This window comes from Gambusia affinis, linkage group LG07 (assembly GCF_019740435.1).
Source record: "Gambusia affinis linkage group LG07, SWU_Gaff_1.0, whole genome shotgun sequence".
NCBI classification, from domain to species: Eukaryota; Metazoa; Chordata; class Actinopteri; order Cyprinodontiformes; family Poeciliidae; genus Gambusia; species Gambusia affinis.
The window spans coordinates 18283972-18306596 of record NC_057874.1 but is presented as its reverse complement, the minus strand read 5'-3'; the positions used below and the strand labels follow the sequence as shown (position 1 = coordinate 18306596).

At 36.2% G+C, this 22625-nt stretch overlaps 2 protein-coding genes across 2 annotated transcripts; both read left to right on the top strand.

Annotated features, from left to right (window-relative positions):
- Positions 1–4018: 4018 nt before the first annotated feature.
- tnfrsf18 (tumor necrosis factor receptor superfamily, member 18) lies at positions 4019–11224 on the top strand. The gene is made up of 7 exons (XM_044121325.1): positions 4019–4143; positions 4320–4445; positions 4539–4670; positions 5044–5140; positions 7374–7438; positions 8916–9059; positions 9499–11224. Exons 2-7 carry the CDS (start codon positions 4328–4330, stop codon positions 9654–9656), a joined length of 714 nt encoding a protein of 237 aa, XP_043977260.1. The 5' UTR covers positions 4019–4143; positions 4320–4327; the 3' UTR covers positions 9657–11224.
- Positions 11225–12210: 986 nt separating this feature from the next.
- Positions 12211–21672, top strand: arl8ba (ADP-ribosylation factor-like 8Ba). The gene is made up of 7 exons (XM_044121328.1): positions 12211–12493; positions 17552–17632; positions 17768–17841; positions 17967–18060; positions 18200–18267; positions 18603–18673; positions 20770–21672. The coding sequence occupies exons 1-7, from the start codon at positions 12371–12373 to the stop codon at positions 20817–20819; spliced, it is 561 nt and encodes a 186-aa protein (XP_043977263.1). The 5' UTR covers positions 12211–12370; the 3' UTR covers positions 20820–21672.
- Positions 21673–22625: the final 953 nt, after the last annotated feature.

The window sequence follows — 22625 nt, the reverse complement described above, 5'->3', positions numbered from 1 at the left end:
TGCCTAAATCATCTTTTAGGGGTAATTTTTCATACCAAAAATTACAAAAAATGACTTAGGTCATTATTTTAGGAAGGTGATAATATTTTATCATTGACAGTCAAGGAATCATAAGACTTAAAATAAGAAAAATACAAATAAACACTTTAATTGATCAATTATTATTTCTCTTACTATAGCTGAAATCCAGTGCACCAATAACAAAGCTATTTTATCCTTTTCTTCAGAGTTCTTCGTAGAAGACAAGCTGTAAGTCAGATGTTCAATAGTTTGAAAACTTAGTTGATAAACATCAGCTGCAAACACTTTAATGTAGGTGAGATGGGCAGAGTAGACAATGAATGTACTCAAGTAAGAGTAGTACCACTTCAACGTATTTTACTCAAGTAAAAGCAAAAAATAGGCATCCAAGAAATTACTTAAGAGTGAAAAATAGTAAGTATTTGGTAAAAACTTCACTCAAGTACCGAGCAACTAATCAAATTACATAATAAGATGGACCAAAGTATAAAGTTAAGTGAAAATTTTGGGATTTTAAGAACAAAAATAGCAATAATTGACATAAGTTGCAAAAAACAAATAAAAGGTTTCCAAATCAGTTTCTTTCAATAAAAAAAAATGGAACCTCAATAAAAACTGCAGGCTTGTGTCTGTCTGGTGAATTTTTGATTAGAACATGTTTTCTCATTCAGTGAGTAGAGAATTCAGAAATTTTAATCAAGTCATAGTAGCAATACTTAATAGTAAAATTACTCAAATAAAAGTAAAAAAGTATAGGAAAAATACTCCTAAAAGTAAATAAGAAAAAGTTACTCAGGTAAATGTAATTGAGTAAAAGTGACTAGTTATACCTAACTCTTATGATTGCACACAAAAAATAATACTTTATTTTGAAATTCTGTCTGAAATTGATCTTGCATGATAGTAAGTGCATTTACAAGCTGGTGAAGCTCAGCACAAGCATTGCATCAAATAGAAGTAGACAAGACAAGATGGTCGTATTTTAGGGAGATAATTTAATTCAATCCATAAAGTAACATGCATGATCAATTATCAGTAATGTTTGAATGCCTGTTTGAAAACGTGTATAGTGCAGAAAACCTCGATTCAGAAGACGGGCTTAAATTCTTAAAAGAAGTCAGTTATTCTAAAAAAAAAACATTCCCAGCTCTGTGGTACTCTAGATTTCACACGTCATTTTACTTGAAAACCTTCATTGTCAACGAGGTGTGAAACAGCCTCTGGGTGTCCAAATCAATCAACATTTTTGTATTTTGCAGATCAGATGTTCAAATCTTTTGACAGCTGTGAAACTATAAAACTCAACATGCAGCAACTAACTTGAACATATGGTTCTTTTAACAGAGGTTCATAGAAAAACAACAACACAAAAAAAAAACCCACATTGCGCTTACATGCAGAGATTTTATCATGCTTACACTTTCAGATGAACAAAACAGATTTTTTTTTTTAAGTCTCAGAAGTCTATTAACCAACGTGAAGCATTTTAGTCATTTTCTTTATAAAACTGCGGTTGGTGTGAACTTGATGTTCACACCAAAATTATTTGTTCAGCTCTATAAATTAGCTTGCTTGAGTTCAAACAAAAAAAATGACGTAAAATAAATTGAAATGCACCTTAAATTAAAATGATTATAAAATATAGGTACATTATCATGCTTTCCACTCATTGATTGCCAAATAAAATGTTTGTTGGAATCAAACATTATCATTCTTCAAAATAAATTGCATAAAATAAGCTTGTTCGTAAGCCATGTACAGTAATTGTGCTTCAGAAATGTTGCCTTCAGGCTTCCGTAGGTTTACTGTTGAAAAACATTGTAAAACATTGAAAAATACTACTGATTTTTGTTATTTTAGATAAATCAGTCACAAACAAAGAAGACATCAAATAAAACCTGTTTCCTCATAATAAACATCCTCTAATATTAAAGGAGGTACAGAAGGACAAAACTAGTTAACAGCAGACATCAATAAAAATAATTTAGGTTAATTTCCTCCTTTTATGGCTCCTTGAACAAGTTAGGATTTGTTTATGGGCTATAGAAAACATATTAAGCAGTGGTGAAACCAGCTGAGTTCATGCCTGAGTTCTTGCTTGGGTTACTTGGTGAGGAGTGGGGGGCTCAGCTAGTGTTACTAGGTAAACGGGCAGAGCCTTGTGGTTGTGACTTAATAATGTGGAGGTTTTTGAAACGGTTCATTTTCCAGACTACAAAGATACATTAACTTATTGCTAGAAAACAACTGAGAGGGGTTTTAAAGAACTTGGACTGATTTTGGAAGGAGTAGAGACCAAAATGGAAACGTAAAAAATGTGCAAAAAATAATTTTTTTCATAACAGGTCCAGTTTAAGGATAATTTGCTGACTTTAGTAAACACCATCCTGATTAAGCCACTTCTGATAGATTGTGAAGAATTTTCATCCAGTTTGACAGACAGTTTACCTGAAGAATATACAATGAACACAATGAAGATCAAATACAGGAAGCATTATTATTAGTAATAGTAGTATGAATACAATAGCTATAAACAATGACACTCTCTCTGTTAACTATACCCTCCTTTGATTTCTCAAACTTATGTGGGTGATGGCTGCCAAATGTAGAAGTTGGTTTGTTGTAAGGGTAAATTTTGCACAGTTAAATAAGTTAAACAAATGGAAAACCGGTTGTAGTGTTTTGATTTTTAGAGGGTCGACTTCACTCACTGGCCACTTACAGAACTTCTCAAATTCTGCATGAAGATTCATGAAGAATTCATGAATCTTCGTACTATCTAATACTATGTAATACGTACAGTTGTACGTATTAGATAGTAGGCAACAGTTGGAACAGATTTTGATCTATATTGATAATATCATCAAAGAGTTGCTGCAGGTTTGTCAGATGATCAATTATTCCACCACATCGACTCAGTGCTCAATTGGATCGAGTTCCGGTGACTGTAGACGTTTCTGTAGAGTGAACGTATTGTCATTGTCAAGAAACCAGATTGAAAATATTTGAGTTTTGTGACATAGTGCATAATCCTGCTTGAAGTATCCATCAAAAGACTGATATAGTGTGATTTATTTATGAAGGGAATGATTAAAAGCAGTGCTCAAGTGGGTTGTGTCCTTTCTGTTGGTGCTCAGAGACCTAAAGTGGGCAAAAAAACATAAAAAATACTCACACCCTTACACTAACGGCACATTCAACCATTGAGACTAGGTAGAATGGGTCCATTTACAGCAAACTCTGATCTTACTATCTAAATATTGCAGCTGAAACCAAGACTCATTAGATCAGGCAACATTTTTACAATCTTTTATCGTCCACTTTTGATTATTGTAGCTCAGGTTAGATGTGTCCTTTGTCCAGAAATGCTATTCCAAGACTTTGTATCACACTGCACTCAGCTAATTCTCCTCTTACATCTGACATCAACAAGTCATTTTTTTCACTCACTGTCTTTCAGATCCTTCATGATCTTCTTGTTAGCAGTTTCTGATACTCACACCTGCCCTGTCATCCAAAGCCACTTCAATCTCCTTTCTGACACTCAGTAGCAAGTTATCATCACCACATCTACATGCCATAGAGCATCGAGTAGCTGGCATGAAATAGCTGGCTGAAATGTTCAGATATTGAATTGTTGAAAAAGTGTACCTAATAAAGTGACCAGTAAATGTATGTGTGACATTACCTTAAAAGTTAGGATTCCGGCAACAGATTTTAAATGGTGTTTTAATAAACAAACTCCATAACTAATGAGAACACTTTAAGTTATATTTAAGAACAGATTTGATGAACAGATAATATGAAAAATATTTGATTCATCCTGCGCTGTTGAATGTTTTGCGTTTCAGTCTTTGCGTATTATTGAGTGGTCTTTCACTTCCTGTAGTTTAACACCACCTCCTGTTAAGAAACCCAGAGACAGTGACGTACACAGAAAGCCAATATAAAATCACACACACACACACACAAACTCAGCTCTGACTAAAATGATTCATCTCAGCTTCTCCAGAGCACTTCTAATAGTGTTTTCACTGAGCACTTGGACTACAGGACAGAAAAGAAATTGTGGAAATGATCACTATGAAAAAAATGGACGGTGCTGCAAAAAGTGTGACCCTGGTAAGTGCTTACATTTTTACATTTTAAAGGCATATATAAACCATGTAAAAGTAATGCAGAGTGTTGCGCAGGTGTTTTGTGTTGTTAGATCTAATAATAACATTATTTCTAGAATATACTGAGTATTAAGTGCGAATACTTTTGAAGTTGACACAAATGTGTTGTTTGTCTGGAAGGAACTTATATGAAGGACTTTTGCTCTGAAACTCGGGAAACTGACTGCAGAGCCTGTCCAGAAGGGACTTATGCAGACCACATCAATGCCTTTGACAGGTGTAATAAATGCCCTTCATGCCAGCAAGGTAACACTTTGCATGTAATATAGCAATTCACCTAACTTAGTGGCTCAAGGCAAATAATAAAAAAAAATGGTTGGAATTCTTGTTTCTCTGCAGGGTTTGCCGAGAACTGTACCAAAACCACAAAGGGAAATTGTCAGTGCCGACCTGGCTTCCTGTGCTCTGACAAGTCATGCTCACTTTGTGAGGAAAACAAGTGCAGCGCAGGAGAGGAACCGAAGAAGATAGGTGAGAGTGGACATGTTCAGACATATCAGAAATTAATTATTTGGTGACATGGGATATTTGTGTGTCATCGACTAGGCTAGAGCTATTTACATATTATCACCTTCTTAAAATAATGGTCTAAGTCATTTTTTTGCCAAAAGTGATTTTTTACTTTCTTGTATGATGGGAAGGTGGTGATTGTTTTGCCATATTCACTTTTGGTGAAAAATGAAATGAAATTATTTTAGGAGGGTGACAATATTACTCCTTATCCCTCACATGAGTGTGGGAATTAGAAGTTTGCCACATCTACGCAAAAGGAAATGATTAATCTGTCTGTCTGTCTGTCTGTCTGTCTGTCTGTCTATCTATCTATCTATCTATCTATCCATAGATTTGGGGAATGGAAGCTATTCTTATAAATGTGAATTTAAATGCCCTGGGAATAATTTCTTTGATGCAAAAGAGGACACCTGCAAGCCATGGACATTGTAAGACACATTTTTTTTTAGCATTTCCACCATTGCTGTAGGTTGCAATATATTTATAGAGTCACAGAAAAGAACCTATGTATATTTGTTGGGAATTTACTACTGAAACCGTAAATGTACAGAGAAGCAAGTAACAGCAAGTATTTTAATCTTCTTTTTCTTAAAAAATTGATCTTTAATCCTTTATTTTTCATTAGAAAAAGAAATTGGTGCAATTTTGAGCTAATTAAATTATTTTTCTGAGCTCTAACATTTACCAAAAACACAGAAAATGCACAAACCTTTCTTAGATCACCAAGTCTGTGTCAAACAAAAGTAGGGTTTTCATACCAAATGAAAGGAAAATGATATATGGTTTTCAATATTTTTCACAAATTAAAATATGTAACACATTCTTGTGTTTATTCTACCCCTTTCTAATAGCCCTAAATAAAATCCAGTGGAACTGATTACTTCTAGAGTTGACCAAAACAGTACAAAGTAATGATAGCACCAGTGTGTCATTTTTTCAGTATACATACATCTACTCTGTCAAGGTCTAATAGGTTTGGTAAAGGACATTACTTAATTAACAGCACAATGAAGACCAAGGAACAGTGCTAACAGATTGAGGACAAAGTTGTTGAGAAGTTTAAAGCAAGAGCAAGTCCAGAGATCTGCAAAACAGGTAGAAGAATCTATGTACATGTGGTCTTAATGTTGAGTTAAGACCATGTATTAATGAGAGGGAAAAATAAACTCTTACTTGGTTCTTGACTGTGTCATGCAATCCTACTGTGAGCAAAATTTTTCTTTTGAGAAAATAAGAATTCTATGGTATTCTAAAGTCAAAGTTAAAAGAAAGCCACAAGAGATCCCACATGTGGTTTGTGACAAGCAATGCAGGGAAAAACCAAAGGTGTTGAAGTATGTGCTGTGGGTGAAATGAAACAAAAAGTGAACACATGCGTAAAAATGCCATGGGTTTTGAAAACAATATACATTTTTTTCTCAGTTGCTTTGGTACATTACTTGAACCATACAAAATATCACAATACCATAAAAAGTCTCTTGCTCAAATTCTTAGTTTACTTTGCAAAAGTAAATATTTGTGTCAATAAACATGTTGGTGCTGTCAGAATGACAGCACTGAGTTTGTGCCAATGTGTACAGGTTAGACAGTTAAATTGTTTAGTCATGATGTCAATAAGAGAGTACACTGGAGGGATAGTTTGATATAAACTGTTGCAATACTTTTGGTGACAATTATTGTAAAATGTAATGGTCAGATTCACATTTACGTTTAATATTTGTACAATAATTTGTTGACAGACCATATCTTTGCTATACGGAAAAGGCAACAGAGAGCTCAGAGCTGCAGAGCTCAAAGAAAAAAACAAAAAAATAAAAGTAAAAATGGGAACATAGGACAATCTTTTTAAAGAAACTATCATTGGTGTAGGAATTACAGTGCAGTATTCCTACACCTGATTTCAGAAAACTGGTTGATCATTTGTTGATCCAATGCTTTACCTTGGTTTGAGAAAGTAAGGATTCTCTCAGGAGCCATGTACCAGTTTTGGACAGATTTAGATAAAAAAGTATAGATATAAGAGGCAGCATTGTTGCCTTGCAGCAAGAAGGTCCAGGGTTCAAATCCTGGTCCAGGGTCTTTCTGCGCATGTATGAGTTCTCTCCAAGTACTCTGGTAACAGTCCAAAACATTGAGACTTTGGACTTGATTGATTTCTATAATTTCTCCTTAGATGTGGGCACAAAGACTGGACAAGCAGCTTTGAGAATTTCAATTCGGATCTAAGAAATGTGCCAAAGTGACTGGGGAAAACTCTAACATTGCACACAACTCTGAACAGTGGCTGCAGAATCATGCTTCTGGATTACTTTCTTCAGCAGGAAAGCTGGTCAGAGTTGATGCAAAGATGGAGAAAAAACATGCAGCCAAAGCAACAATGGAATGGTTTAGATCAAAGCATATTAATTTACTATGACTTACTTGTCAAAGTTAAAACTTCAATGCAACTGTGAATCCCAATTCAAATATATTTTCAAGGAACTGTACCCATTTCTTTCCATTCCTTTTCTTCTCATGCATTTTATACTGGCAACAATCAGTGTCACTCAACAAGCCACCAACAAATAACAATTGTATTTGAGGAAAAGGAAAAAAATAAGAAAAACTATGTAGAGCAATGAAAAAGTTTAGACTATCAGTAACATATTGTATGATTTACAGATGCGGTGCAAACAAACTTGTTGAAAAGACTCCAGGAAACAAAACTCACGACGCTGTTTGTATTGGTATGTTAACATGTGAATACTTCCATTACAATATTTTCGCTATAGTTTCGTCCATGTTTTTCCCATACAGTATGTTACAAAATTGGTAGGGTGAATGAGATTCCCCAAGAGTTTCTTAAGACTCTGGATGTTGTGGTGCTGTTTTCATTGACCTGACTCTACAATATTGTGTGAACATTGGAGGTAGTTCCCTTAGATTGGCAGACCAGGGTGGCAGTTCCCATATTTAAAAAGAAGGGTCGAAGAGTGTCTTCCAACTACAGGATGATCACTCTCCTAAGCCTCCCTGATAAGATCTATTCAGGGGTTCTGGAGAGAGTCATCTGGATAGTTAAACCTCAGATTCAAAAGGAACAGTGTTATTTTTGTCCTGACCGTGGAACTCTGAACCAGCTCTACACCCTCAGAAGGGTCCTGGAAGATACATGGGAGCTTACCGAACCAATCTACAAGTTTTTGGGATTTGGAGAAGGTGGGAAGTCGTGTTTGGGTCACTGTAGGAGCATAGTTTAGCAAGCCCTTTGATATGAGCTGCTAGGCCGGTGCCACAGCTTGATCCATTTTGTTACCAGTAAGTCAGGCTCATTTTTGGTGAGAGTTGAACTCTGTCAAAGTTGTCCTCGGTCACAATTCTGGACAGGCTTTCTTTTCGCAGCCAAAGTGTCGAGGGGATATGTTTTGTTGGCCTCAGGATGGTGTCTCTGCTCTTTGCAGACAATGTTGTCTGCTGGCTTCATCAAGCCATAATCACCAGTTTTTGCAGGAGCCGTTTACAGCTCAGTGTGAAACAGCCGGTGATGAGGATCAGTACCTCCAAATCCGAGAGCATGGTCTTAAATGGGAAAAGGGTAGACTACCTTGTATGGGTGGGGGATGAGGTCCTTCCCCAAGTGGAGGAGTTCAAGTTTCTCAGGAAAAAATGGCCATCGACAGGTGGATGGCTGCTATGTCTACAATGATACAAGCGCTGTACTAGTCTGTTGTGGTGAAGAGAGAGTTGAGCCGAAAGGCATAGCTCTTGATTTACTGGCCATCTATGATTTTCCCTCATCTATGATCACAAGTTTTGGGTAGTGATTAAAAGAATGAGATCGCAAATACAAGCGGCTGAAATTAGTTTTCTCCACAGGGTTTCTGGGCTCTCCTTTATACATAGGATAAGAAGCTTGGTCATCCAGGAGGAGCATTTCGAGAGGATCCAGTTGAGGTGGCTCAGGCATTTGGTTAGGGTGTCTCCCGGACATCTCCCTGGTGAGATGTTCCAGGCATGTTCTAACAGGAGTAGATGCAGGATGAGATGTGGGAGGGTGAGGGGGGTTGTTGAGAGAAGTCTGGGCCTCTCTACATAAGCTGCTTCTTCCATGTCCCAACCCTGGATAGACAGATGACTCCCTGACTGACTGATTGACTGACGAATGGATGAGTATATGATGAATTGTCAGTATAAGAAGCTAACTATTACTTGACTTTTTTCCAGATCCACAAGGAGATCGCAGAGACCATACAAATGCTCACTGGATCATGAGCATTGGGTTTGTTTTTCTCTCCCTGACCCTCTTTTTGTTTATGTTTTACGTCTGCTCGAAGAACCTGAGGAGGAACCAGAGGAACAGTGTCGCAAGTAAACAAGTTTAAGATATAATTTTAACTCTGCAGGATAGATTTTCATCAAACAATTTATGGCATGCTGTGTGTAAGATTTGAACTACAGTGTTTTGAAAGTTTTTTTATTTATGGGTCATTTAAGGCAGTTCCCGAAGGTAGCATTAGAAAGGGATGTGTAAAATATAACTAATGTGACAGGTGAAATTAACAAGTTTTTATTGAGTTTTTGGATATACTGTCAATAGAGAGTTAATGTTCTTTACTTGCTGCTGTAAATAGGGAGATTATTTTTCATGCCTAGTAAGGCACTGCATTTTATCTGGCTGAAGATTTTAGTGTATTTTCTCATTGTTATTGGTTTAGGGGTGACAGAAGGAGTACCACTTTTAGAAGAACCAACATTGTCTGCAAATATTTTTCTAGTATTCTTTCACTAAATTATGTCTCTGTCTCAGGTAAGATTTCAGTCCCGGCGGTCAAAACCAGTGACTTCCACCTTTCAAAGGAGGAGAGCGGACTCAAGCTCATCATCCAGGATGAATTCAAGGACTGTTGCAGTGTGAGTCAATTGGACTCATCACTTTTTCATAAAGAGACAACTTGTTCGGTTTGATAAGCAATGGACCTTACAAAGCTCGGCCTACAACCGACCCACGTGACCGCAAGTCTCACAAGCAAAGCCTCGTAGCGCATTGTTTCTATGTAAACATGACTCCATTAGTGCATCATTTCTACCGGATTTTCACAATATATCAGCTACAACAACAGACAGAGGAAATAACAAGTTCATTTCATCATCTGGGAGGGGGTTACTGGTTTCTCAGTCACAAGCTGGTTGCAAACCTGAGGCCAGCATGTGTCAGTCAGTCATGTCCGGATTTCACGTCCTGTCCCGGGCGTCCCGGGATATTTTTAGAAAGTGAGGAAATGTCCTGTTTTTTGCAGGACCCGGTCCAACGTGTCGCGGTTTCTAGTCACAGTATACGTTGCATATTGATCTGTTTAGCTAACGTAAGACTGTGTAGCAGACAGGCTTCAAGGTGTAGAAGTTGTATCAGTGCTGCCATTATGCTGTTCTTAGCTAACGGGAGGCTCGTGTTTGTGAGACGGCCACCCACGTGACCACGTAGAATGGGCATCAGCCAATGAAAAGCGGCCCCTCTGGTAAGGTCCATGACTACCACTGGAACACATATCTATTAGTGTACACACCACATTGAAATTTTTGCATTTTTTCCGGTTAATGCAGCCACCTTCTGTGTGACAGACGAACTAGCACAGAATTTAGAGACAAACAAAACTCTGAAAAGTATGGAGATCATTTATATTTCATCCTCCTGATTTAATACTTTGTAAAACCACCTTTTTGCTGCATTTCCAGCCTCAATGCCTTTGGGGTCTGTTTCTACCAATTTCTCACATCCAGAGACTGTGAAGATCAGTTTTTAAGTCTTGCCTTAGATTCACATTCCTGACCTATTCTCAGTTGGTCAGTACTTTGACGAGGCAATTCTGACACATAAATTTGCTTTGATTTAAAACTTTTACATTGCAACTCTGGCTGCGTGTTGATGGTTGTTGCATAGGAAAGTGGAGCATTGCTCCAATCTCTAGGTTTTTGTCTTGTGCTTAATTTTGTAATTATTAGAAGTTATCAGTATTTAAAGGGAAAATGCATGTGTTTTTCCAACCTAAACATATTTTTGATCAGTCCTACTAGAAACATATCAATTGATAAACATATCAATTTATGTGTCAGACATAAATGAAATATTGTTGTTTCAATGTTTATCAACCCCAACTGCATTTAAGTGTTATGTTGATTTCAAGTCTTTGATGATTTGCTGAAGAAACATGCTTGGTTATTTATATTAAATTATGTTTTGTTTGTTAAAGCATTTAAAAATATTATATGAGCTATTAGATATTTCAGGTGTAAAATGTATATAATCATAACTGGTCCTACTAGTTCTTATGTTGCAAGAAATTGCTTAAACCTATGTTTTAATGATTTTTAAATCACATTTTTTCTTATGATGTAATATTATATAATGACAAATGTTTTGGAAGACTTAAATGGGAAACACCATTAAATGTGCAAGTTAATTCCAAATAGCGGGATCATCAGATCTATAGTTATAAATGGTGAAAAAATATTAAAATTAAAATATTTTTCCAGCGCTATGAAGTGTACCTTTTGTGTTTCTTAAATAAATATTCCATAAATCAGAGTATTTATGACAAGTTGACTTCCTTTATTCTGAAAAATTCATAATTGGACATTAGTATATGTTTCTAAACTTCACAAATATCCATGGATATAAGAGTATTTATTTATGTATTTATTCATATAATTATTAGTTCTCACTTCTGATCCTTCCCCCAAGAGATCTTCTCTGAGCTACTATTGCCATCTGAAGATATGCACCACTTCAGACCAAAAATAACAAATCAGTCAGGAGGAAGGTCTTTACGCTGTCACCCAACCTCATGTATTGTTGATATAGCAACTGATATTGTTATCAGTGGCTATAATTAGTCTGAACATTCATGACTGGGTCTGCTGACTTAGAGAAGTTGTAGCGGTAGCAGAAAACAAAAGGAGTAGTGAGAAGGGGATGAGCAGCACCACATAAGATTGTGACTGACAGCGCAAAGACCCGCCTCCTGGTTATGATTTGTTGTTTCTAAAACTGGGAGCACTGGAAGAAGGCAGGCGAGCTCTATTTTTCTGATATAAAAACAACATAGTTCAACTAATATGCAAAAGTTGTATATTGCAGCTTTAAGCACTTAAATTACAGGAAAACATTCACATGGGTGATCATTGCAAACATATTTTTCATGAAATGCACATTATATAATCCAGTAACAAAACATCTCAAAGAGGCAGTGAAAAAAAAAAAATCAGAAATTAAGCATATAGCTGAACATCGTTTTGGAATGAATATACGCAAAATAAAAGATCAAGTCATGTGATTTTTGAAAAACACAAATTTTCGAGAAAGAATTTTTTTCTGTTAATTTTCTGTCCACACTCCAGTCCACTCTGTGGCTATATAGTTGGTCTTCCAACCGCCACAAAGTACCTTAAGAAGAAGAAGAACAGGAAGACAAAGAACAAGATCAAGAAAGTAAATGTAATTCCTCTATCTACCAGTAGGAGCGCTGTTAAACAGTGTTGACTGGCTGATCATATGATCACTGCCTGTGTGTCCCAGTTCCCTTCCTACCCCCTCTGTTGCTACTGCTGCTGGAAAACGCCACATCTGACAGGGAGGGAGAGAAAGAAAACCACCACAGGGGAGCGTGATCGGCGACATCAAGATGCTGGCTCTAATAAATCGGCTTTTGGACTGGTTCAGGTCCCTGTTTTGGAAGGAAGAGATGGAGCTGACTCTGGTCGGCCTGCAGTACTCTGGAAAAACAACATTTGTAAACGTGATCGCTGTAAGTCCTCAGCGGCTATTACTACTAGCTACTTTTGCTAGGTTAATGCTAACACCTTTAGTCTTTTTAATGGGATGTTAGTCACCCAGATTGGGCAGGGACTAACAGAAACTCGGTGATTTTTGGCTTTACAGCTGTAACTCTGATGCCTGTGCGAAAGCAGTAAAAAACACACCTGCGGTAGCCATGCTGTGGGTGTTTTGTCAACATGTTAACTCTGTTATTACTGTACATGCTAACCTCTTCTCCCAGTCGTTTGTGGTTTTTGTCACCTTCGAGCTGTGGGAAATTCACAGAGCTGTTTGGAAATTTTCTATCACCAGGAAGTTGACAAAAACATGTCGACTGTTGCAAGAATTGCACACAAACAGGATGGATCCCAGAGTCATGTGAAGACTTCTAGAGTAAGTGTTACTGTTGTAACAAGTCAGCAAGAGCGACGTGTGGTTGCCATTAACACCATGAGACGGTGAATCAAATAAATGACACAGTTTCATGAGCCTCTAATAATCTGATGAATATGCGGAATTCTGTAAAAAAAAACAGCTTGTCGTTTGTTTGTTAAGCCTATTGATTCAATTTAACTTCCTATCTTGCACATAAATCTTTAGTTATTAACAGGACCAAAACAAATGGAAATATTTTGATATACTTCTGTTACAGTTTTCTTGTGCATGTTTGAGGAAGCCTCTCTTATGCAACTTTTGCAGAGATTTCTCAAATACTGGTTGCAGGTTTTGTGGCAGCTAATGTTGTCTAATCCAGGGATTCTCTAACTTTTTATCACAATTGCCAACTCTGTGAACAAAAAGGAACCTCACCCGAAACATATTTTTTTGTTTCTTGATAGAAACCAACATTTTAAAACTAGTATAAGGGTCAGCGCTCTTTCAGTTTATTTTTGTATAACTTAGAAACCAAAGAAGCACAAACACACAGTTTTATGTATGGAGCTGCATGCTTGTTTGAAACCTGGTTTTTGTTTTACGCAGCGTTTCTGTTCTGATGTTTAATTTGTAGGAATTAAAGGAATGATTGTCCTCTATTTGACATTCCAGGTGAGAAACTGAGATTTCTCATCATACCCTACCTCTAAATTCAAGATGGCAGCCTTGCAACTGAAACTTATTGATGGCTTCAGTAAAGAAAAAATCAAAAAGAAAAATGCTTATTTGTGCCTGTTAAATTTCACTATCCTTTAATGAATGGGTTTCTGCAGTGTTTCAAAGTAAATAAATGCAGATAAGCACAGTTTTACTGTAGGGAAGCACACATGTGAAAGTTTGGACTGATGGCCATTATTGTTGTTATGGCTGAAAACTGTTACTAATATCTCTGTTTCCCTATCTGGTCAACAAGATAAAAAATAACTACAAAGCTAAATTTTATAGCATTCGTTCTGTTTTACTTATGAGGTCAATACTAATATGTCAAAAAATTACTAAAATAATTTGTTGATACAAATATATCTTGCATCTCTAGCTGTTACCTGATCACTGATCATATGAAAAGGCAAATCCCACTGGTATTTGAAATTGGATTTGGTACACCGATCGATTGCAATACTAACAATTTGATTTCAGAGGACAATGAATCATTAGCGTAATATCCAGTTGCATCTATTCCTTGTTCTGGGTCACTTTAGTGTTGCGTTCTTCTCAATGCTATCTTTTTTAGTTGTTTCTTGAGCAGCTCATCAGTACCTTGTTGCTTCACTGTTGCCTCGTTGTATAGGCGCTAAACTTTGCCTTAAGGTACTGGGTAGAAATCCCGGTTAGGGTATTTTTTCTTTACAGATTCCAGGTTTGCCGGATTCTCTCCATGTTCTAAAAACATGCATGTTAGATGAATTGGCCACTGTTAATTGCCTGCACACATGTATGTGGCTTTTTCTCCCTCAAATGTTTCCTTGTTTATTTCTCCATCAGTTCTGTCTGCGGAGCAATTGAGTCTTACTTTACACAATGAAAAGGATTTTTATTTAGAGAGTCTTTGCACATTGTGATGATGGAAAAGAGAGAGTGATTTGTTTACCCTTCATCACATTAACGATTTTATAATTGCTTCCCCTAGTAGAAAAGAGCTAAACAGGAAATTTCTAAACAGAATTAACTTGTTAGTGAAATTCAGCAAATTAAAGAACGTTTTGCTACATAAAATTTAGATGAGGAAGCCAGAAGATGGCATAACGTGTTAGATACTATCAGAAGCTTTCTGCTTTTGCTCATTATCAGTAACTGCTAAGTGTTCATAACCAACATGCTAACCACACACCTCCGTCTTGTCTTGTAGTTTTATCTTCTTGTCAGTACTGCTGATATAATTAGGAAATTAAATCACTCTCTTCTCAGTAAATCCACAGCAAGACAACTCATTATATTACCCAGCATGCTGTTAGCAAACATGAAATTGGCTTGCAAATTATTAGATTCGGCTTTATTGTCCAGGATTGAGTGCATAAACAGCCTGTATGGATGCTCAGAAGGGTCAACAAAGTGCAAAACTCACAATGTAACAATGAATGCCAAAACAGAAGATATGCTCAAAAGGAAATTATACCAAGTTAGAGTAACTTCTATTGTGGCTTTTGTTGTTGTGAATTTTGCAAATTTTTGACCCTTCTGAGTCACCGTAAGCATAGGGGAAGAAGTTTTTTTCTTGTGTGGTTTTTGCAAATAGCACTGGCGGGAAGATAAAAGTCTAAACATTGCATCAACATAATCTGTCATTTTAAGAGTGTAGAAGTTTTATTTTGAATTGCATCACTAACTGTGTTATCTACTGTTGGCTAACATTCTTTTAGCAGCTTGTGAGGTTCTACTTGTGTGACAGCCAATGTAAGCAGGATCAGCTTTAGATAAGAATTTGGGGGCTGAAGCAACATGCTAATGTTAGTGTTACCTAATTAAATAATTTTGTTCTGATTATATTTTAAGAAACATTAGTTCTAGATTCCTTAAAGGCTGCAAAGCCATTGCATTTTTGGCTCAGGTCTGCAATTAAAACGTTTATTATGTCGCTGCTGGGTTATATGCACCAAGTGAGAAACACCATTATGAGTTCTTTGGGGTTTTTCTGACTAATGACTAATTCTTATTTTTATATAGAAAATATGAAAAAGTGGCTGATTAACCTTTTTTTTAATTTTATCTTTGTTCTGAAGTTTTAGAAAAAAAATCTAACATTTGAAAACAAATTTGAGGAACTGGTGTTGTAATGTATCCAGTCATTTTAGCCATTTGTTGGTCAGATTATTAACACTGTCAATTATTTGCAACTGAAAATCGGTTATTGTAGATCTCAGATACACAGAAAACTCCTCAAAATAATGAACTAAGAATGTTTGTTGCCTAAAGCTACAATCATCACCGCTATCTTAAGAAACATAATTGATCACCAAAGATTTGCAAATGGATTATTTTACTATTTATGCTTAAATAACTTTGCAGTTTGTTTTGTACTTTACCGGTTGTTAGAAGGGAAATTTGTTTGGCGGATGAGCATGACTCTGTTCCCTCCTTTATGTGTACAGGCTTAAAAACACCCGCCCATGTAACCAGTGACGCATAGTTTTGATTTCATGAATGGCTGTGGTGGGGGTGGCTTCTTCTCCTCTCAGTCATAAGACTGTGGAACCACTTGGCTTCATCAGGTGACTCCGGGAAGTCATGTGCTGTGAACTCTGTGTATCAGAGTTGTACATGCACTCTTACTTTTCAAAGAAGTCAAAGTTTAAGGAGAATAAAAAAATTTTAACCTAAAGTAGCTCACAGTTTGCGCCTTCAGTTTATAAATACAGGAATTCAGGGGAACATTTTCTGTTCTCACGACTTAATTTGTTTTTCAAGAGGAAATGTTGACACATGTTGCATTAGATTGCAAAATGTTTCATCTTCCTATAACAGTTTATTAGCTGTTCCTTCTCTGCAGGAAACGTTATCTTCAGAAACTTATATTAGCTGATGCAATTTCAAAAACAAATACTACTTTCCCTTATCCAAATTATAGTTTGAGTTTATTTTAAGACAAGTCATATGTTATGTTACCCATATGACTTGTCATTTGTAAAGAGTCATTTGCCAGTTTCTAGAAGTTGCGTTTTCATATATTAGCACAAAACTCCTTTTTTATTTTGTGGTAACTTTAACAGCGTAAACCTACAAAATTTCCAGGTGAAATTGTTGCTACTGGTGCGTCCCCATAAATTAGACTTTCTTCCAGTTTATTTGAGTTATTTAAATTAACAAGTGAAATTCATACATATTTCTTTACACACATAGTGATGCATTTCAGTGGTTTATTTTTTGTACGTTTGATACTTATGGTTTACAATTAACACCAAAAATCCACTTTCTCTGAAAATCACAATGCAGCATAAGTTCATAAAAAACAATTTTTAATGTGGAAATGCTTTGACCTACATAATAATGAGAAAAACTACACTCTTCAGAAAGAGGGTACGCCACAAAATGTCATTGCCATAGAAGCTGATGTTATATATAGGTATACAAAAAGAAAATGTATTTTTTTACTGGGTTACAAAGGCATACTGGGTCCATGCTGTTTGTGTTTTATTTTACCTTTATGACATTGTGCATTCATGCAGTAATTTATGCAAAGGATACTGTAGAAAACATGAGTGTATTTTGGGTAAGGGGTATTAGAAATCTTTGGCTTGTAATATTCAACTTCTCTAAGAAAATAAACTTTTGGTTTTCATTACCTGTAAGTCATAGTCAGACAAGTTAGGTTAAACAAAAGCTTAAAATATATTTGTGTGTGTGTGTAATAAATATTTCTGAAATTGGTTTCAATTTATGATGTAAAATACTTAAATTAGCTTTATAATTTCTCATTTATTGGGATGCTGACGCTAATTTGTTGTTTTTTTTTTAACGCTCCACTAAAGCCTCATAGCTTTTGATTTTCTCATTTCATTTGATAGGAGAGCTCACAAACTACCATTATCAATAAATATTTGTGAAAATGCATAACAAGTAGAAACAGTGAACGAAGGAAGAAGCATAAAGAATTAATTTCACCTTTGTGTTTTTCCAGTCTGGTCATTTCAGTGAAGACATGATTCCTACAGTCGGCTTCAACATGAGGAAAGTCACCAAAGGAAATGTCACCATCAAGGTTCAGCTTTATTTTATCTATTGTTAATAGTCACTTCACTTCAAAATTTTTTAAATATTTTGTGGACAAGCTAAAGTTTTTTTTTTCCCCAAATGAAGAAGTGAATATCCAGTGACGTTGCTGTTCTTTCTGCAGATCTGGGACATAGGAGGGCAGCCCAGGTTCAGGAGCATGTGGGAGCGGTACTGTCGGGGAGTTAATGCTATTGTGTGAGTACCCAAACCGTTTCTCTGGTGTTATTTAAATTAGGGACAGCTTGAGTTACACGAATGTGTTATTTTCTTGCTAAAAATGACTAAAGTTTTTTTTTTTTTTTATACGTACGAAACTGAAGGTACATGGTTGACGCTGCAGATCGAGAAAAGGTGGAGGCATCCAGGAATGAGCTTCATAACTTATTAGACAAACCTCAGTTGCAAGGAATTCCTGTAAGTGTCTCCCTGTAAGCAGTTCTGTAGATATGTGTAATTTCCATACCAGCTACAGAAACTTTGTGGCTTTGTTTAGATTAATCCCTGCAGTTTCACTCTGCAGTAGTAATGTCGTTTTTCTCCTTTCTCTGTTTAGGTTTTGGTTCTTGGCAACAAAAGGGATCTCCCCAACGCTTTAGATGAAAAGCAGCTCATTGAGAAAATGTGGGTATGAGTAACACAAAAAAACGTGCAAAAATCTGAAATTGATTCAGCTGAAAACCTGCAGATTAGAGCAGTTAAACTGTGTTTAGTACTTTGCCCAATTATGATTGTTTTTTTTTTTTTAATCCTGCAACATTTCAAACATTTTTGTCCTGCTGACATGTCTTGCATAAGTTCCTCATCCAGAGTTCTTTTAAACTGCAGCTGTTATCATTCGTGCATTACTGGCTCCATCTAGTGTCAAGTTCAAAATATGCATGCGTCTCCCAGACAACGAATAAACTGGGGAGAGGATGTATTGTCATAAATGTTCACACCCTTGTTTCCATTTGCAGGAACCTTGCAGCTATTCAGGACAGAGAGATTTGCTGCTACTCCATTTCCTGCAAAGAGAAAGACAACATTGGCAAGTTGCATTTAATTTCCGTAGTGTTGTTCTATTAAAGAATTGTGCTTACAGGTATTAGACTGCACTGTTTTATCTCCACCTGTAGTTGAAGTTAAAATTTGGATTTCTGAAGAAAATTAAACATTGATGAAACAATTTGATATAGGTCTTCAATTAAATTTAGTTCCTTATTATGCCCATCACTTCTTCTGTAAACCTTTTTATATAATTTTTAAAATTTTGTCAGTGTGAAATTAGTTTGATAAATGTGTTGTGGTGCTGGATTTAGTAACTTGATGCTGTGACTCTCACTCTTTCACCTGTAGGAGGATTCTGCTTCTTCAACAGCGTCTTTGTAGTTTAATTAAGCATTTTTACTCAAAAGGTTTTGTTGTGGTATTAAGAATTACATATTAGTTGTTTATAAAAACAAAGTTTTTTGTTTTTTTTTGTAAATAACGTGAGCCTCAAATTGATGTAATGGTGGAATGTAAAAGTCTTCAATTTAACTTATTAAAATTTGTAGAAACTCTCTATATAGCAGTCTGGTAGATGACATACGTGCTGCAGTTCTGACCAGGATTTAAATTTACAGTGATGATGCAGCAGCTGAAAGTATAATTTTCATACACATAGTCAATTAGCTTTTTTCTTATCAAGCTTTAACTTTACCTCAGTATTGTGCGCTGAGGACACAGTCTAGACCAGAGAAGTTGAAATCCAGACGTGGAAGCCTGGTGTCTTGCACCTTCTGGCCCCATCCACACTGACATGATTTGAGGTGGATCTGCAAAATGTTTTTGTCTTTTAGGCTGTACTCCAACACAGATTTGCCATCTTGGAAGACCAGAAACGATTATTTTTGAAACCGGATTCCAGATTGGATGATTTTCAGAACGCTGGTTTCATGTGTTTCTGCGAGCCACTTCTTTTTTTCTTTCAAATGATGACGCTGAAGCTCCATCTCTCTTGATCCCCCATGTGGCTCACTTTCACAAATATTGTGTTTCTTGTGTTTCACTAGCAGTGTTAGAGCACCACCAATTGGTCCAGAATATCAACTACATCATTTTATTTGGTGCTACACATTGCAGTGTGGATGTACATTTTTCTTAATTGTGTGCAAAAACGTCCGTCTCATGTTCATAGGGCCTTATATGTGTCTTCAGCACACCTTAATCAAATAATGTGGTCATTAGAATGATGCTGAAGAACTAGACTGCTTTCTGAGGAGGTGATTCAGCCATTTGATTCAGGTGTGTTGGACTAGGAAGTTGCAGGAAACTGAAGATTCCTGGTCTAGACTCTTATACTTTAAAAGTCTGTCTCCAGTTAGTTTTTCAAGCATGTATTCATTATCTTTAAAAAGTCACTTGAAGGGGGGACTGTTTGGAGAAAATGGTCATTGATTTAACTTGAAATAAAAGACAGAAGTATTTTTATTGACAGAGGTTGCATAAAAAAGTAACCCGGTAAAAAAAATAAATTTTCTGACCTGAGAAACGTGATGCTTACGAAGAACTCTTGTAGTGTCCTTGATCGTCAGGCTGCTGTCTCTGGCGGTGTGACCTGTGTTGTCTTTGTCCCTCAATGTTCGGTTGGAAAGAAGAGATATTCTTCTTCATCTGTTCACTTGCTTCCATGAAGTGTACCAGTTTTTCCTGCGTACAGAGTGAATGCATGAGTGCTCACTCCATCTGTTTATGCACTCTCAGTAAGGGGCACAAATCCAGTGAACATATTAAATTAAAGAGGCATTTTGTTATCAGGAAATAAGCAGTTCTCAGTGAGATGCAGTGCTCTACGGTTCTACCCTGTATGAAATGTGTTTCTATTTTAGAGTTGTGGCTCTGAAGGCTCTTATTGCATCAGATTTAAAAAAAACAAACAATTAAATTGCCAGTTGTGATTTATTTGTATTCCATACTTTCCAGATATTTAGGCTGTTTAGCTCTAAAATGGCATATTTGAACTATGTTTTATATGTATATATATATATATATATATATATATATATATATATATATATATATATATATATATATATATACACACACAGTAAAACACAAATTCTTGGTTCTAAAACTGAACCTGTGTCTTTCTCTCAATTGCAGATATCACACTTCAATGGCTCATCCAGCACTCGAAGTCTCGCAGGAGCTGAATACTACATTTATTTTCTCTTCTGTAATTGCCATGTTGCTGTCATGCCACACTCTCACTACCACGCAATGATGTACAGCCGCATTTTCACTTTATGTACTGCCCTGTTATGCTTGCTTCTTACCTTTTTTACCCCCAGTGATTCTTTCACAAACTCATAATGCACTACTTAAACTTCTGATTCGAGGTTTAAAGAAGGAAATTAACAATACGTCAGGTGAAACTAATTTACTGAGAAAAAGGAGACAGATTTTTCAGTTGCCTTTTCTCTCGCAAGCATTATCTAGGGGATAGCTACGGATAGTGGGTATAATAATGCACACCCTCAGAGAAAGGTGTTTATTTTGTCCAACAGACCTCACACAATGGGAAATGTTCTTCACAGGCGGGTATTATGCCAGGATGTGGCTGATTTGGACCTCATTTCTATCGTGCTCTGTTCCTGTGAATGTCCTCGATGACTGTCACTCTTCGCTTGGATCAGTGCACGTCTTTTTCTTTTAGAAAATTCTGCATTCTTTGCATTCAATTTGAGCAGATCTGTACAAATATCTTGCTAGTATGATTTTTACCAATGTGGGACGTGTGTGTATGAATATATGATTCTATTTAAAGTCTGAATGTACCAAAAGTAAAGCTGTACAGGCTCGTGTGGTTCATGTTGGCCTCGGTGCATAGTCTGATGATGTCTTTTGTGCTGCTGAGAGAGTGGCAGAAATTAAAGTGCCTTGTGCAGCGTCTCTCTCTCTCTACTCTGAACAAAGCAGCATGGAAGGTGGGCCTACTGTCGTAGAACCACAAACGACTTCACCTCAATGTGTTGGAAAATAAAATGGCATGCTTTTTAATTTAAACCTGGTTGTGTTTATATGTTTTGATTTGCTTTTAAAGTATAGTTTTAGTGTAATTTAACCTAAAAACTTGGATTTTATATAATTTAGGTTCTGTTTATCTTTACAAGTGTTTTTAAATACTATAGTTGGAATATAAAGCTCTGAAAAAGTATTTGGTTTCAGATGAATACACAAATGCTAATAGTTTATCGAAGACATCCAGTGGAAACACAAAGGCAGTTTTCAAACAATAATTTCATCCAAGTTTCAAGAAAGCTATCCAAAACCAACCTGAATGAATCAAATTGATTAAATGATCACTTCCCCTCGTGAAATCATGAGACGGGAGCAATCAAACTGAGTTGTGCTTTTGTAAAGCACAATTCAGTTTTACAAGCCGAAGGTGTTTAGGCTTGATTATTCCTGAACCTGTGTAATCAATAAATCATCTTAAATGGAACCAGTCTGACAACACATGCAATATTTTAGTACAACACAATATGTAGTCATTTTGGAGAAAAGATACTTGAAATTTCATCATTTCAGGCCATAAACAAAAAAGGGTTTTGTAAGTTTGCCTTTTATACAAAAACCTTACAGCTCTCCATGTTTTTTTTTTTTGGCAGATGTTTGTTTAATTCCATGCTTTCTTGTCTAGTGTCCGCAACAAATGGATTTGGACCTCTCTTACTAGAGAAAAATCATTTGCTTTATTTATCCAAGTTTAATAGATTAATCAAATGCAAAATTGGGGTGAATCATTGGGGGATTTTTAGAACAGTCACTGGACATTTGTGGTCTTATTTAATATGAAATCAGAAGAAGAGCAGAAGGCATGATTATTAAAAGATTAATAATTTGTGCTGTTTCAAAGACTTTCCTTTATAAGTCTGCCTGCTTCTGCTTGAATGTGTAACATTCTTCAATTTCAGTTTAGGGGCCGTGTTTCGGACTTCTCTGACTAATATAAAACA